This window comes from Phycodurus eques, chromosome 9 (genome assembly GCF_024500275.1).
Source record: "Phycodurus eques isolate BA_2022a chromosome 9, UOR_Pequ_1.1, whole genome shotgun sequence".
NCBI lineage: Eukaryota > Metazoa > Chordata > Actinopteri > Syngnathiformes > Syngnathidae > Phycodurus > Phycodurus eques.
This window is the reverse complement of record NC_084533.1, coordinates 25708133-25726165: the sequence shown is the minus strand read 5'-3', so window position 1 is coordinate 25726165 and position 18033 is coordinate 25708133. Positions and strand designations below refer to the sequence as shown.

General features: G+C 38.4%; 1 protein-coding gene across 4 annotated transcripts in view; it reads left to right on the top strand.

The window, feature by feature from the left end:
• Nucleotides 1-988: 988 nt before the first annotated feature.
• gria2b (glutamate receptor, ionotropic, AMPA 2b) overlaps nucleotides 989-18033 on the top strand; it is a 46267-nt gene continuing 29222 nt past the window's right edge. For 3 of the 4 annotated variants that reach the window (XM_061685019.1, XM_061685021.1, XM_061685022.1), the window contains exons 1-6: nucleotides 989-1042; nucleotides 1667-1780; nucleotides 2333-2475; nucleotides 3150-3275; nucleotides 3731-4267; nucleotides 4382-4522. In XM_061685019.1, the coding sequence (XP_061541003.1) occupies nucleotides 4165-4267; nucleotides 4382-4522 (244 nt within the window). In that variant the 5' untranslated portion in view covers nucleotides 989-1042; nucleotides 1667-1780; nucleotides 2333-2475; nucleotides 3150-3275; nucleotides 3731-4164. The remainder of the gene's footprint in view (nucleotides 1043-1666; nucleotides 1781-2332; nucleotides 2476-3149; nucleotides 3276-3730; nucleotides 4268-4381; nucleotides 4523-18033) is intronic. The other variant, XM_061685020.1, reaches the window with a different exon arrangement.

Here is an 18033-nt window from a genome sequence, read left to right as displayed (position 1 = left end):
GGGTCTTTTTCCACCAATCATCTACTGCGCGGCCAATGCTCATACTACTGCTAGGCCAGAATGTGAGGGGGGAAAAAATGACAGTTAAAGCATGGATTGTATTTTCACTGATGGATGCGGCACTTCATACGTACAGTATTGCATACAATTAGTGTACCGACACTGTGCATGTGGCGCATGCAGTATGCAGTAGGCACATGGTCAAGCATGAATACCCCACAATCAGAAACTAATGTTGCTAATGGTATTCTGTACAAACAATGCAGCTCTGCTTAACGTTTGTTTTTGACACTCAAAACGGAGTCGGGAGGCCGTCGCTTGAAAATGGCAGAACTTTACCCAGCCTAGCTTCCGAGTCATGGGTTGACGTGAGGGGCAGGATTATATAAATTAGACAAATTGTGACGTAAGTGGGGAAATGTGAATGTTCTGAACTCCTGTTTCAATGCTAGAGTTCTTAATAGTGATGGCCAATAAACTACATTTAATTTTGTACTTCGGGGGAGATTGACGATCAATTGTTATTTTCTTAAGTGGGTTGGTACGATCCGAGGATGTTCTGAACTTCTATTTCTACTAGTTATGGCCACTGGACTAAATTTCCTTTAGGTTTTGGGTATTAACAGATTTAGAAACATTTTTCATTGGTTAGGGGCTTCTCTTGAGTGTTCTGAACTCCTGCTCCAAAACCAGAGTCAACCAACAGCGCCTCTGCTGGTCACAGCCAAGTCCTGCACTCTGTTTTGCTTCTGTTATTTCAACACAATTCACCGAAATCTTTCAATGATCAATTCATCTTCAATTTTCATGCTGAATTTACACTATCATGACTAGGACTGTGGGGAAAATGTAGTGACTTTACTAAGTCGATTTCAAAAATAGGCTGACATAAAATGCATACATTGAAGCGGTACCAAAAAAAGGTTCCTCCCGGTACCGTGTTTGCGCCGCCGGAACCAATGTTTCCCACAGACATTTATTGCAGATGGACGCAGTGTTGGGCCAATGATACAACTTTCCCACAAACGACAAAGGAGCATCTGTAAGTGATTTAAAAGACACTTTAACATGTCTAATGTACACATAACATGATAAGTACGAGTAAGCTGAGTGGTGGCTAGCGTTTTTTGACCGAGAATGGTAATTGTTGGTGGGTGTGCTAATGCTAATTGCGACTGCTAAAATGTAGCATTTAGCTTTTTGTTGCCTCAAATTCGGTCCACCAAATTTAGACCATTCAGTACCACCATATGCAGTCTAAGGATTAATATATACATGTGTGTGTGTGTGTATATATATATATATATAGTGGTGGTGGGGGCGGGTTATTATTTGATTACTCAAATCAATAAACAATAGCAGAATCGATTCTAAAAAGATTTGATAGTGGCAGCCCTCACCATAACGACGTGAAGCTAGCGTGTAAAGTAAACACCCCCCTTAGAGGTCACAAATGCAAAACATGAGATGCTCCATTCAGGCCGTGACCATGATGCTGCACGCTGACCTGTGTAATAGACACTGACATGCTTTGATGCTTCTGCAGTGTGTGTGTGTGTGTGTGTGTGTGTGTGTGTGTGCGTGTGTGTGCGTGCGCGTGTAGCAGCCTCGCGTGCTAACCTATATCACACAGGGCGAGCACTAATCCGACATGACCTCTCACCAGGCAGGAGTCCAGGAGGAAGGCCGCGGTGGCCACAACGAACGTCATCAGCTGAGGACTCAACACTGGAGCCGCAATACTATACAATAAAACACAACTTTTCTGACATAAAACATCGTAGGTCACTTTTTCATTTTCTTGTCTTTTTCTCCATTTTTATCTGTCTTTCCTTTGTTCTTGTTTTTTCATTTTTGCGTCTTACCTTTTTCATTTCTTGTCTTTTTGTTTCCCGTGTCTGCTTTCCTTTTTTTCATTTTCCCGAACCATTTTTGCTTTTTTTTTTTACTTTATTATGTCTGACCTTTTACTTTCTTTCCTTTCTATAATCTTTTATTCATTTCCCCCCTTCCTGGTTCTTTTCTGTTTCTTCTCTATTTTAGCTTGTGTTAACTTTCTCTTTTCTACTACTTTTTTCTAACATTTCTTACTTTTATTGCTTGTTTTTTTTGTCTCATCGCTTCGCTTTTAACTTCTTTTTGCAGTACTCCCCTTTAAATCTTTTAATTTTCCCCACTTTTTTGTTACCTCTCCCACTATATTTTTCCTTTTAGTTTCTCTTCCCCAATTTTTATGTCTTTCTTACAATTTTAGATTTTTAACATTTTTCATTTTAGCTCCTTTAATTGCGGTCCATCTTTCTCTTTTTCCCCTTTGTTGTTTATTTTCTAGAGTGTTGTCTGCTGTCCATGGTGCTGAAAGACGGCCTAGCATAGGTCCGTGTTGGGATAGATACAGTATTGATGGAGAGACAGATTTTTTTAACACCACTTCAGAAAGAAAGGAGAGGGAGATCTGGTGTTAGACAGACATAGGTAAGCAATAACATAAAAAAGCAATTTGGCTGCTGCATTACAAAATGTCTTTTTCTATTATTTTATGTATTTTTCTTTTATTTGAATGCTGCCTCACATGGGACAGAAAGGTCAGGGAGAGTCCCTTTTTTCTCTTTTGCTTTCCTTTTTCCTTTTTGTTCTTTTTTCTTCATTTTCTTCTTTTTTGGTGTACTTTTGTTCCCTTTCCTTACACCAGTTTTTTTTCTCACTTTGAATCTTTTTATTTTTTTTACTTCCTTTTTTAATATTTTTTTTGCTTTACTCCCCCCTTCTCATTTTCTTTTCCGCTAAGTTTTTTTTTTTTGCTTTTTGTTCTTTCCCCCATCGTTCTTCATCCTTTGTTCCTTTTTCTTGCTCTATTTTTTTCCACACATTTCCTTTTATCAAACTTAATTTTTCTGCTTCTCTTTTTTTTTTACCTTTGTCTTTATATATATATATATATTGCATAATTGCCCAAGTCATTTTTAATTTTTGTCACAATATCAATTTTTAAAAAAAATCAATGTGCTTGCTAAAAACTGTGTTTTGAAGACTGAGTTGAGACAACTTGACTCTCCTTGTTTATAGAATTTAATGTAGTTGTTTTTCTTTTCCGAAAACGTAATATGACCTAGGTAATTATGCTATTAGGCTAATGATTTGTTCTTCAGATGGATCGCACAGGAGAGAAAGGACGCAGAGAATCGCATCAGACAGACAAGAAATAACTCAATAGAGAGTTGATTTATCTGCATCGTTTGACAACCGAGTAACAAGTGCCTTGCCCACTTAAGCAGGTAAAAAAAACACTTTTTGGCTTATTATAAAACTATCTGTATTACCTGAAAGTACAATATTATTAAAAAGATCTCTTGAAAATTATCCCTCTCCAGCCCTATTTAATGCCTCTAATTTAATGTTAATTATTGTTTTAAAATACGGCGCGACAACAGTAGCCAGTTAGCGACTGTAGAGACAGAAGGTGTGACCGAACAGTCTGTCAATCTTTTGCTCACGAGCCTCACGGGGACACAGCAGTCTAATGCAAAAGGAGACTATTGTAGTTTCTTGGCCGGATTATTTAACTCTAGTTCGTAAAAAAAAAAAAAAAAAAAGTTCAAAAGACGGGATTTGAACAGCTCTCGAAACAGATCAACGGTAAACATATTTTATGGTATACCTGGACAGCTGTATATCACTGGGTTTCTTTTCATATTCCAGGGACTTGAACAAAAATGTCTTCTCGCCTTAGGCCCTCAGGGGGGATCTAGAAACGCCGCTGTCTGCACGCATCTCATCGCTGACGTCACTCGAGCGGCTCGCTCGCCCTTCTGGACCGTTCGGCAATCTTCGGCCGCCGCCTCATTAGCATTCGGCGCTCGGCTTGAGGAGGAGGAGGGTGGAGGAAGAGTTGAGAGGGGGGAGATGCTGAGAGAGAAGCGCCGCACTCGGAGCAGGAATCTGCCACGCTCGGTGCTCCGTCGCTAAGGGTCCTTTGTTCCTCGACTACTGGGGTCGCCCCACTTTTATTTTTCACCCCCAACCTTAGTCGTTAATTGCCGGCTGCACCTAAAAAAAAAAAAAAAAAACAACAAAAAAGGATGCGTTGGATTTAACATTTTAATCGTCCTTCTCTCTCCTGGAATATTCCTGCCTCCCCTCCCTGAGTGTGTGTGTGTAAGGTAGATGCGGACCGCCGCGGCCATGCAGCAGATTGTGCATTTCTCCGTGTCCTTCCTCCTCGTTTTGTGGGGGTGCGCGCACGGAGGCTCACCCAGCGTCCAAATCGGTGAGTGAGTGCGGCCGGAAGGATTGAAAAAAAAAAAAAGAATAAAATGTGCGCCAAATACGATGCGCATTGCGTTTTAAGGAGGACTGACTGCTACATGCCTTTCCACTCCAGGGGGTCTCTTCCCGAGAGGCGCCGACCAAGAGTACAGCGCCTTCCGGATAGGCATGGTCCAGTTCGGTACGGCTGAGTTCAGGCTCACGCCTCACATCGACAACCTGGAGGTGGCCAATAGCTTCGCAGTCACCAATTGCTGTGAGTGCCTTGAAAATATTTGTGTTGGAGCATGTGCTATTGTATATACTGTATGTGGATATGGAAGGTTGCAAAGGGAGATGAGGGGGAGGAAGATGGGGGCGGCTGGAGGGGGGGGGGGGGGGGGGGGGGGGTGGCCAAAGTTGGTTTCCAAGGCAACGGCCGCATCCATCATTTCATTCCTTCGCATCCACAACACGATGCATAGCTCGCGGAGTCTTTGTCGTCGTTGAGGCAAGCGAGTGCAGCCTCCTCCTCACCCTCCTCCTCATCATCTAGTTCAGTCGGGAGAGCGCCTTTTAGAAAAGCACCCTTGGGTGCCGATCAAGTGGACAACATGTCGTCGTCGTATTGGTTTTTCGAGGGAAGGGGTGTATGGAATTTGCCGATATAGAAACATTTTTCAGCTTTTTAAAATGTATTTTTTAGTCAAGATTTAAATAGTGTATTTATTTGTGTTATTTGTATTGTTTTTAAACTTTTTTACACCTTGATTTTTTTTAAATTAATTTATTGTATTGCTTGTTTTAATATTTGTGCATTGTTTTTTATTATTTTGTATTTTTATAATTAGGTTATTTGTATTTTAGCCTGAACTTTGACGTTTTCTTTGGAAAATGCCATTTTAAAGTCTTATTTATATACATCTGTTTTTATTCTATATTGTGTAATTTTTTTTTTACCACTTTATTTTTCATTGTCATAATTTTCATTTTATTCTGATTTTCGATTAAAGTTCGTTCTCTGCGTTATTAAATTTTTATATGCATTTTAAATATCTGATTATTTGTGTTCAATGCATTTTTTATTATTGTTAAATTTATGGCGCCACGGTAGCCGACTGGCTGCCTCACAGTTCTGAGGTCCACGGTTCAATCCCCGTCCCCGCCTGTGTGGAGTTTGCATGTTCTCCCCGTGCCCGCGTGGGTTTTCTCCGGGTACTCCGGTTTCATCCCACATCCCAAAAACATGCACAGTCGGTTATTAATACCCTTAATTATACCCTTAATATATATACCCTTAATTGTCCGTAGGTATGAATGTGAGCACGAATGCTTGTTTGTTTATATGTGCCCTGCGATTGGCTGACAACCAGTCAGGGTGTACCCCGCCTCCTCCCCGCAGTTAGCTGGGATAGGCTCCAGCAGCCCGCGACCCTAGTGAGGAGAAGCGGTGTAGATAATGGATGGATGTTAAATGTATATTTTTCATTTATTTATTTTTTAATGATAATTCCTCTTGCAGATTATTTGTATTTATATGTATCATATTATATTTATTCTGACTATTTTAGTCTGGTTTTAAATCAAAGCATTATTCCCCTTTTCTATTACTTAAATATTTAATTACCATTATCTTATTCATTCGATTTATTTATTTTATTTTAATGTAGTATGACTTTATTTTTCATGAACATTACACAGTTCAGAGAACGGATGGATGGTTGGATTATTTTTTATATTGCGGTCCGATTTGACACGCGTTTGTATCATTTTTACGTAACGTTTTTCCCCACATAGTTCGTGTCGAGGCGCTTGGTTGCTACGCGACTGCTCACTTCAACATAATTCAAAGGCTTGTGATTGGTGCGCGCCGGGATCCAATCCTTACCATTTGCATAAAAAAGGAAAAAACCTCAGTCAACAGCCCGGGCGCTCACGCTGGGCAGCCTGATACAAGTGGACGACCATCATCAAGGTGCTCAGCATACAAAACACTGCAGCACAACTAGAATGTACTCTCGCTGCCGTTAGGTTTTGATGATAAGAAATAAAGCACAATAATTTTGCTTAATTCCCTTAGAAACATCTTAGAGTATGGTGTGTACTGCAGCTTCTGTGTTTCTTTATTTTTCTTTTAAATGGCCAAATGTTGTTGAGAATTGTAGAAAAACAAGACCAAAGCAAACGATAAGAATTAAAGCACAATCACTTTGCTTAACTGTGTTAGAAACAGGTTAGAGCAGGGGTGTCAAACTCATCTTTGTCACGGGCCACATTGTTGGTACAATTACCCTCAGAGGGCCATTATGACTTTGTAACCATATAAAAGCGTCATACAAAATCAGTGGACCCCCACATACTTAAGAAGGTTTGGCACTGCAGAGTTACATACTCGCTGATTTTTTTTCAAATCTCTTAAAATTATTTTTCAATTCTTTTAAATGTTTTCATTTTTCTTTTTTTCCAAAATGGGCATCCGTGAATTTTTGCTAGACATGGCCTGGCCCGGTCCATACAACAAATTGATGGATAACTCTATTTGAAAACAGAAGTCAGGAATAATTGTTTGTTCAACTACTGATCAAGTTACTGTGAAACAATGGGTTTGGTAACAAAAAACTTGGAATATACCGGTAATATCTCAACATTGTTATTACATCCAACAATTTGTAATGTTGAAGAGATTTTAGCAAGAATCATAGAATTTGATTCAAATAATTTGGTTTCGTGGACCACATAAAACGGTGTGACGGGCCGGAGCTGGCCCCCAGGCCTTGAGTTTGACACGTGGCTTAGACTATGGTGTGTAGTGCAGCTTCTCTGTTTCTTGATTTTTGTAAAAGTTGTAGAAAAACAAGACCAAAGCAAACCGTAAGAATTAAAGGAAAATTATTTTTGCTTAAGCCGATTAGTGACTGCTGTGGAACTTCTGTATTTAGTTTATGTAATGATAAACTGTTGCACATTGTAGATCAGAAATCAACAAGATCAAAGCAACCAATAAGAATTAAAGCACAATTATTTTGCGTCTGCAGAGAGACTGATGTGAAACTCCTGTATTTATTTTGTTTACGTAATGATAAAATGTTGCACATTGTAGATCAGAAATCAACAAGATCAAAGCAACCAATAAGAATTAAAGCACAATTATTTTGCGTCTGCAGAGAGACTGATGTGAAACTCCTGTATTTATTTCGTTTACGTAATGATAAAATGTTGACACTCAATCACCAAAATCAAAGCAAACAAGAATTAAAGGACAATGATTTTACTTGTGTATTAGAAACAGCTTTTTGTTATGTGGAGTTTAACTTCTGTGTATATTTAATTTACATAAAGAGGAAATAAGAGTTAAAGCACAATTGTTATGCCTGAGGATATTCGCGACTGCTGTGCAACTTCTGCATTCATTTAGTTGAGATAATGAATACGTTTTAGAATAAAATCAACAAGATGAAAGCAAACAATAAGACTTTAATGCACAATTACTTTGCTTGAGAGTTGTTGTTTGGACAAATGGCAAAAAAGCTGCCCCATGGTACCCTTTAATAGTCATTCAGGTTCTTGTTTCTAATAAACTAGCAACTCATCTAGAGCTAATTAGCAATGCGAGTATAACCTTAACGCTAAAGGTTTCATTAGCATGCACGCAAGTCATTAGCTTTCATGTGCTTGGATTGTTTTTGCACTTACAGTAGCCTGTGTTTCTATTAAACGTTGCGTTCGCGTCTGTGTGCTTGCGTGCATGTGTGTGTGTGTCCTAAATGTATCGTAAATGTAAGCACGTCTTCAGGCCATGTCCTTTGAAAGGGCAACATGACTCAGGCTAGCTAGCAAGCTAGCGGGCACAATCATCGGGGGCTTGCTGTTGTCTCTTTACCTGATATAATAGCTCCAGATTTATAAGACTGACTCATAAAAGAGAGTCCGTTGGGTATCATGAAGTGCTTAAATGCTGACTCTTTCTTTTTCTGGAACCTCTCTACATTTTATGTTTCGGAGAAGAAAAAATAACGTCCCCAACGTTGTTCTTGATTGCGATTTAATATGTTGCACGATGGCGCTGCTATAAAGCATAATAAAAATGACAAACAATTACAGAACTGATAATTACATAATTTCAGAAGCAATGCATATTTCAGATGAACAAATAATAGCTAGTCTGTCCGGAAAAGATGTATATTACGTTCTTTGAAATTGAATCTGCCGAGCAATGTCAAAACCGTAAAAATTCAGAACCATTATGCATTTAGACAAAGTAAAATAATCGCATATCGATCACGAACGATGTTTGCTATTGAATGTGTTAATCGATTGCACTGCTATAAGGCGTAATAAAAACAAAATTATGGAACCAATACACGTTTAAACAGAAAAAAAAATATTAGCATGCCCTTAATATGTTATGCAAGTGCAGTGGTAAAAAAAAAACATAATATAAACAGCAAAATTTGAGAGCTGTTGCACTTTCAAACAGAGAAAAATAATAGCACGCCTTAAATCTGTTATGTGATTGCGCTGTTAAAAACATAATAAAAATGGCAAAATTCCGGAACCAATACCCATTTCGAGTAAAATAATAGCGTGCCTGTTGCGAACAAGATGGACATTGAAATCAAGCGTAATAAAAAGAGCAAGTTCTCGAAAACGATAAACGTTCGATTCTGAAATATTGCCATAAAAATGGCAATATTTCAGAATCGATGCACAGTTAGATGGGGAAAAATAATACCACGCTTGTTCCAAATATTTTGTTCCTCTATTTTTACTCATGTTACATCCGTTAAGATTTAGAGTCTTCAATCAACCTACCACGCATATTTTTGGTATGTGGGAGGAAACTGGAGTTCCCGGAGAAAACCCACACAGGCGGGGCCGGGAGTTGAACCCCAGTCCTCAGAACTGTGAAGCAGATGTGCTAACCAGTCCCCACCGTGCTCTATATTTAAAGTGTTACACGCCGCCATTTCCAAGACTGCGAGCGGAATAGAAATGCAACTTCAAATTGATTAACACTTACAGTCATTGATTTTTGTCATTCATTTCTAGATTCGTTTTTCAACCTAGCTATCAGATGAGCGTACTCTCGCTATCTCACGTAACACTTAAAGGCTGATAGAAAGAAGAAGCCTGAGTAATTGAAAATGATTGTTTTACTGACAACACGATCAAAATAAAAAATAAGAATTAATGCATGATTGTTTTGCTTAAGACAATGAATGGTCTATTTGGTAAACATTTTGTTTCCTACCTTTTTTCAGCCGGCTAACGCCGTGCAGTTGAGTAGTACGTTTGCATTTCAAATGAGAATTGATCAAAGGTTAACATGCTAACCGTTGGTATGCTAGTAACAGAGCAATGTGAGTCCAAAAAACCCGCTGAGGTAATTGATAAGGATTTTACATTTTGCCCTGTAGAGTCGGGCATTATTTTTAACGAGAATTGATGAAATGCTAACATGCATTGGCATTTCAAAAATGTATGTTAACACAAAGCAAGACACCAATGGGAGTGCACAAAACAAACCACACACAAAGGCAGATTGAGAACGATTCAACATTTTGCCCTATTATAGTCTGGTACTATTTTCAGTGAAAATTGATGAAATGCTAACATGCCAACAGTTAGTATTCTAAAAATGTATGTGAACGTGAAGCTAGATAGATAGTAAGGTGAGTCAAAAAAACCAAAAACACTAAGGCTAATGGATCAGGATTTTGTCCTGTTATAGTTGGGTGCTATTTTGAGTGTGTGAGAGAGAGAGTGAGTGGATGAAATGCTGACATGCTAGCAGTTTGCATTCTAAAAATGTATGTTAACATGAAGCAACATATATGAGTGAATGGGAGGTTGTTAAAAAAAACACAAAAGCAGATTGATAAGGATTTTACATTTTTCCCTGTTGAAGTCAGGTACTGTTTTAAATAAAAAATTATGAAATGCTAACATGCTAGCAGTTGATATTCTAAAAAAAAATGTTAGAGTAAAGCCAGATAAACAATATTCTCTTGTCAGTCTTTTTTTTTTATACATGATTTTTTTAAGGGTGTATCTCTGAATGTTCTGAACACCTGAGGAGTTTAAGTACAAATTATTACACGTTAAAATGAATAGTTACAGCCAATCGGTTCTTTTGTGTGTGTGTGTGTGTGTTTTTCTTTTTCTTTGCCCCTTGCTCCCTGATGCCTCAGCTGTCAATCAAACCGACACCCTGAACCCCCGCACCCTCAGCTCAGAGGCCGCCGACATAACTCTTAAATATGCTTGCATAAATCATGAAGTCAGCTTCTTGGACGAGGTCAAATGGAGACGGGTACCGGCCAACAGTGGATGTCACACAACCTAGCAGATGAGAAATAATAAGAACAATGGAGAAAACAGAGCGAAGGAAAGCATAAACAGTTGAGTGAAGTCCTTTCAGGAAAGACTCAGAAACAATTGTCCCTTCGTCTAGCTTCAACAGATGCTCCACTAGCACCCCTGCTGCCTTCAAAACAGCGGGAGATTGTGCTAGTAAGAATGGAGCGCATGCAGAAATGAGACATTTTCAAATTTTCCCTGTTTAAATTCTGTGTAAAAACAATCAAAATACACAGGCAATTTGCTGGCTTGTGTCGTTTCCAAAAAAAAGTTTCCCCTCGGACATTGTTCAAAGTAACATTTTCTGCTGTCATACAATCCAATAATTGTTCACTTTTGTTGTTACATTTTTAGAACACCAACTGTTAGGATGTTAGCGTTAGATCCATTCCTATCAAGCTAGTCCCCAGCTATATCAGTACAAAATGTAAAATTCATTATCACTCTGCCATTGTGTTGTTGTTTTTTATATATATATATATATGCTCACGTTGCTATCTTTCTTAGCTAACATACTTTTTTACGATACCAACTGATGACATTTTAGTCTTTCATCCTTTTTTATGACTATGGTACAGGCAAAATGTAAAAATGCTTATCAATCTGCCGTAGCAGTTTTTTGTACAGTACTTGCATTGCTTTCTTCGTGTTCACATACATTTTTATAATACTAAATGCTAGCATGTTAGCGCTATAGCCGTTTATATCATAATAGTGCCTGACTATAATAATGCAAACTTTTAATTCCTTATTAATCTGCCTTTTTTTTTTCTTTTTTTTTACCCCCCAAAAAAATCTTTGTTAACATGGATTTTTAGAACACCAATTGCTAGCAGGTTAGCTTTTGTTCCATTCATCTGAAAAATAGTACCCAAATATATGCTAAAATGTAAGAATCCTTTTCAATTTGCCATACGTTTTTTTTTGGGGGGGGGGGGGGGGGGGGGTATTCGCATTACCTTCTTAACATACACTTTTAGAATACTAACAGCAAGTATGTTAGCATTACAACCACTCATCAATGTAGTACATGACTATAATAGAATAAAATGTAAAATGATTTATCAATCTGCCTTAGTATTTTGTTGTACTCAATTTTCTATCTTTATGTTAGCGTACATTTTTAGAACACCAACTGCTAGCATGTTAGCAATTAATCCATTCTTATTAGATTAGAAACCTGACTATTGGGAAAATCCTTTTTTTTGTACACACATTGCCTTCTTGATTGATGTTAGCATACCAAATGTTAGCATTTGATCAATTCTCATTGGAAATGCAAATGACTACAGGGCAATTACACATTCAAAGGGGCGTCATTTTGTCATACTTTAGAACGACAGACGGGGTACCCCCTGGACTGGACACCTGGTAAACAATCTGACTGAAAGTACAAGGCACAGTAGCTAGTAGGATATATATATGTTTTACAGTAAGAACTCTAAAACAATCTATAATACCCAGAATATTCTTCTGCATTAGTAGCTTAATTGCATCTGATGACTTATACTTACGACCATACTCTGCAGTAAACTCCATCCAACGTGTCGTTTATTTTCACAGTAATGTATGTATTTTTTGTCGGAACAATGTGTCACAGTGAGTTGAAGGCCATGGACAAATGGAGCGTATAAAAGCCTGGGCTCAGGGGTCAAATAGGCACGATAGATGAGTCGGAGGTATATGTCACTTGGAAGAACATTGGAAGTGTTTATTCACTTGACGGATGCAGCATTTCATCACCGAGCCACTGTAATACATTTGTCAATTAATGTACCGTCAAACACAAATAACTCCAGGTAGACAGCGGAGCTGAACAATATTATCAGAAGCTAATACTGCTAACACTGTTAGCTAATGTTAATTTGTGCTAACACTACAGCTCTGCTTACCTTTTGGCTTTGACACGATAGCGATTCACCCGCCTCGTAAAAGTGTTTCTTTCGCTCTGGAACTTCAGCCAGCCGAGATGATCATATTATTGGGAGAGAATTTTGGTGCGGGGCTGATAATTGTGTTAATTAGGACCACTATTTGTGATGGTGCGGCAGAAGTGCAGAACGATTCATTTCCCAGACGCATTTCAGAAATCGGCCAAAAAGTAAAGATTTACTTGGGTGTTTAATTTCAGACTTGATGGGTGGGCAGGCACTCTAGAGACCCAGCTATTCCCCGTCAAATGACTTGACGGGGAATAGCTGGGTCTCTAGAGTGCCTGCCTCAAATGACTTGACGGGGAAAATCGGGTCGCTCGTTAGTTGAGCGACCCGATTTACGAGTTTTTCGAGATTTGAGCTGTCCTTGGCCGATTTTTTATAAAAAAAATGTTTGTCTTGAGTTGCGAGAAAACATTTTTGTGTTAGATTTAAGCTGTTCATTGCCACTCGCAGTTGAAGTTTAATGTAAAGCAAAACAAAGAGAATTACACATTATGTTTTCAACCAAACCACATAACTTCGTCTTACGACAGTCTCCTAGCTGAATGCTAACACACGATGCAAATCGCCATAGACAGGTTAACAAAACTAGTATCAATGTTGTGGGGTAATGACTCTTTAAGCAACGGTTATTTGTACACAAACAATGCAGCAATAACAACTATATTAATGCAGGTTACTGAGGGGTCATGACCGTCTACTGTGTATCATACTGCCCCTGGTGGCCAAGGTGCACACACCAAAAGGAGGCACACATTTATTTAACGCATAAAATCATGATGCACAAACTGTTAAATTCTTTACATTCTATTTAAATATGTTATTAATGTAGTTTTTTTTTATAAAGTATAATACTGTAAAGTGATATATTTCAAAAAATTGTCGGTGTTTAATGGGGGCTGGAACAGTTTAATCATGTTTCCATTCATTTCAATGGGGAACGGTGATTTGAGTGTTTTGAGTTAAGCGTGTGTTCATGGACGGAATTAAACTGGTAAGTCAAGGCACCCTTTAAATGATTAGCAAAAAAAAAACAAAAAAAACATCTTCACAGTGTCAGTAATTACGCTCATAGTAATGAATATTTGAATTAGGCATTATCAGGCTGTAAGATGAAATACACTGCAGTATCTGAAAAGAGTAGTTCCTGTTAAATAGGAAGAAGCGGAGTCAAACCACTCCGGTTGCCATGGCAACCGGCTTCTTCACATGCGCGACGGAACTTTTGCGTTTGTTTGCGAGATCATTTGGACACACCGAGTCCGCTCTGGTATTTCCGCAAAAGGTCACGGAGCGTACGTTGTGTTTTTATGACAGGAAAGCGCTGCGATTCACGTGTAGGTCCCGAGATCGATACTCTTTGTACGGTTCAGTGCGGCGCATCATCGTGTACGGACGCACAACACGTCGATTCGCGATGTTTATTTCGAGGTGCCTGAACAACATCTGACGGCATCGTGGCCGACTGCTTAGCACATCTAAAGACTAAATTGACCTTAGGTGTGAGTGCGAGTACGAATAGTTGTTTGTCTATTTGTGCTCTGCGATTGGTTGGCAACCAGTCCAGGCTGTACCCCGCCTCTCGCCGGAAAGTCACCTGGGATACATATATATAAAAATTAAAAAACATTTCATACCTGCGTGAGTGATCAAGCTTGTTGAGCTCAATATCTGATTTTCTCTTCTAGTTCTGGGAGTCTTACAAGGAATGAAGTTGCAGTTTGATGTTTGATGTTAACGTTCTAATATTATGAGAACAAAAGTCACCAGCTTGTGGAGAACAAAAAGGTAATTTCACAAAAATAATGTCATAATATTACTAGATAAAGTTGTAACGTCACAAGGGAAGAAACTGGTGATTTTACATGAATAATGTTGAAAAACAATATGTCACAATTATACAAGAAACAAATTGAGAAGAAACTCATAATTGGACATTAATAATATAAGTTATATTAAGGTTATATTAAAGGAAGGACAGCACAACTGTATGTTGGAAAAAAAAACAATGCGACATTTAAAATAATAATTTTACATGTACTATTTTGTAATAGGAACAAAATAAGTGAATAATGACGTATTACAAGAAAAGTCTCTCTTAATTTTTCATTAATAGTGTTGTAATATTCCAAATACATTCATAATTTTACAAGACAAATTGTAATATTACAAGAAGAAATGTCAACATTTTAAAAGAAAGGCACTTGTAATTTGCTTGTGAAGGACACTCGTTGCCTCGCTTGAGCAAGACCGAGTGGTTCAGACTGTTGCCATGGTGTGCCAGCCCCTCCTCCTCCTCCTCCTCCTCCTCCTCCTCCTCCTTCTCTCCCACCGCTGCCTACTTCAAAAGCTAAAGAAGGCCACAGGAAGCATCAAAAGAAAGGCACGGTACACTAGGGGGCGCTACTCTGTCCCCACGAAGTCGCTGGCGAAGGCTCCGTCGCGGGCCGTCAGAACGCCTCCAGGAAACAGGTCAGTGCACAAAAAGGAGAGCGATGAGATAGCAAGAGAGAGAGAGAGAGAGAGAGAGAGAGATGGCGAGGAAGAGGAGGAGGCGGCCTGGTGATAGAAGTTGACAAGAACTGAGCTGCAGTGTTCTTGTCGAGAGCAGCTGCCGGAAGGACGCCTCAAAGGAGGAGGGGGGGGAAAAAAGTCAAGTCACATTTCCCACAAGTCGTCCTTCTTTTTAAGATAGCCCGCAGTCGCCACGGCAACGTATACTAACGTCCCAGTTACTGTGTTGCCTCATTGTATACGTAGGATTGACTACCACGAATAGATCATAAAGCATTACAAGAGGGTAAAAAAAAAGATATCCAACAACCAGAATGCAGTCATAATTGAGAATTATAAAAATATTAGAATGCGTTTTTTTTTTTTTTTTAATTGTGATAGAAGTGGCCATTTCATCTGAACCCCCCACCAACAAACTTTATGCATTAATAAAATCCCTTTTTACAGTATTCTTTTTAAATATTACATGAATGTTGTCATAACATAGGGAAATATGTTTTTTTTATGTAAAAAAGAGAAAGAAGAAAAATATTCTACGAAGAAGGTAAATTAGATGAAAAAAATATTACGAGGAAAATAATTTTGCAAGAGAAAAATGTCATTTTACGTGAATAATGTACTATTATATGAAAAAACGAGTAAATATCGTATTTACATGAATAGTGTCAAAATATTGGGAGCTGTACCTATTTTTATGAAAATAAATACATTTACGTGAACAGTTTCATAATGTTAAGAGAAAAGTCCTTTTATGTCAATAACTACTATTATGAGATAATACTCAATACGGCAATAATATTGAAATGTCAAAAGAAAAATGGTTTTACGTGACTAGCCAGAATGTTAGAAGAAAGGTCTTATTTTACACGTTTTTATGTAATTTTATGAGAAAGTGTCATAACTTTAAGTAAATACTGTGTTAATATTACGAGATACTCGAATAGTCACTATTTTTATGAGAAAACAACCTCAATTTTAATTGAATATCATCGTAATTTTCTGAGAAAAATGTCCGAAGTTTACGTGAATACTGTCATAATATTACAAGTTAATCGTCAATTTTTTTTTTAAAAAGTCCTAATTTTGCGTGAATAACGTCGTAATATTCTGCTAATTGTATAACATAAAGTCATAATCTCACAAGAAATAACCCCATGAATTATGTTGTAATATTACAATAAACTTTATAATGTAAAGACGAATTACATTATACACTTGTTGTTTTTGTAAAAGTACAACTTAATTGTAATTGTACAATTTTATCCTCGTTGTTTTGCTTGACATAATACTTAAAATTTCATTCCTCGCAAAAATGGCGTCAACACGTCTTCATTTGTAACGTTACAATCTTTTTTTTTGTTTGTTTGTCGTCACGATTTCTCAGAGCTTTGCGCCTCACGTGCGCCAATGCGCATCGACGGGCCGGCTGCTCGATCGCTCGCCCTCTCGGGATCTTCGACCGCGAATGAAAGCCGAGAGAGCGGCAAAACCAGCTCCTTTGGGCTCGTGTGGATGCCGCAAGACGAGGACCAAATAGGATTTGCAGCCACTCTTATCAAGTGACACAATAGTCCATGTGGTGGCTGGTCTTACTTCAATTCCATATTTAAATTTAAAAAAAAAAAAAAAAAAGTCCCTGGGCCTTGTCACCATGGTAACATGGTACCTGAACGGGCCAACAGTCAAATCTGTTAACACTGCTGATGACTACTGTGTCACTGACGTACGTGTGGGTGCATGCGCGCGTGGGTGCTGATTCATCATTTTAGGACTGCTCAGGGTCAGTTTGTCGTCTTATTATGAATCCATCCACACGAGCTAAATGAGGTTGATTCATTCAAGTGTCCTTTGCTAGATACTGTGTGTGCCGGGGGGGGGGGTTGGCGCCATGGTAACAAGAGCTGCTCCAATCCATATAGAGAAGGGTTTAACAGCAGAGGACACATTTAAGTGTCTTGTCATGGAATTCCAGAGTGAGGCGAGGCACGTGAAGGTGGATGTTGTAATTTATGCAAACGCAATCTTCAACCGGCTTCAAAGGAAAAGTCAACTGCGGTGGCGTTAATAGAGGCATGGACGCCTCGCAAGAATATCAAGATATTGACAAACTTCTTTGAGAGAACAAAATTCCAAGTTCATCATGAGTAGCATTTTCTACTCAAACGCTCTTGAGAACAGAAAGATTGTGGTCATATTTTTGTACACTTTGCAAAATATTTTTGGGTGAGACAGTGATGAGTAAAAATATGTTTTGTACAATTTGCTACTGCATTTCTCTGGGAATTAAATATTTTTCTATTTTTGTATAATTTCCTATTAAGTATGTGTGAGAACACAAAAATACAGATTGCGCAATTTTTGTGTGTGCTAATCCCCACTACATTCCTCTGAGCTTGTAAAGACTGCTATTATTATTATTATTATTATTTTAAGAACTTCCTACTCAATTTCTTTGAGAACACAAATATCGTACTATTTTTTTGTACAATTTTCCCCTAAACCCTTGTGAGAACAAAGTACTGTGTAAAATTTTAGTACCATTTCCTACTGAATTTCTCCGGGAACAAACAATGTCCTACTTCTTGTGGGAACACCAAGATTATACGATGAAAATATTAGTACAGTTTCCTACGAAATTTCTCTTGGAATATTTTTTTTCCCCCATGTAAAATCTCCTGCTCAATTCCTGTGCCAACTATACAAATGAGTAAAACTAATTATTGAGTCATTTCATTCCAACTGAAGTCTTGGGAGAACACAATTTCTTTTGTTGCAGTAGGATTTCTCACTGAATTCTTGCAAGGCGTGTCGGGGTGAGGTGAAGGTGAACGTTACACGATAATTTCTGCAAATGAAATCTTTCATCAGCATAAACAACGGCGTGTAAAAGGAGACGACGAGGCACTGCGGTGGCACCCCAGCGAAAAGCGGGTCAGTTAATTGGGACGGCTAAATTGATTTCATGCCGTTCACCTTG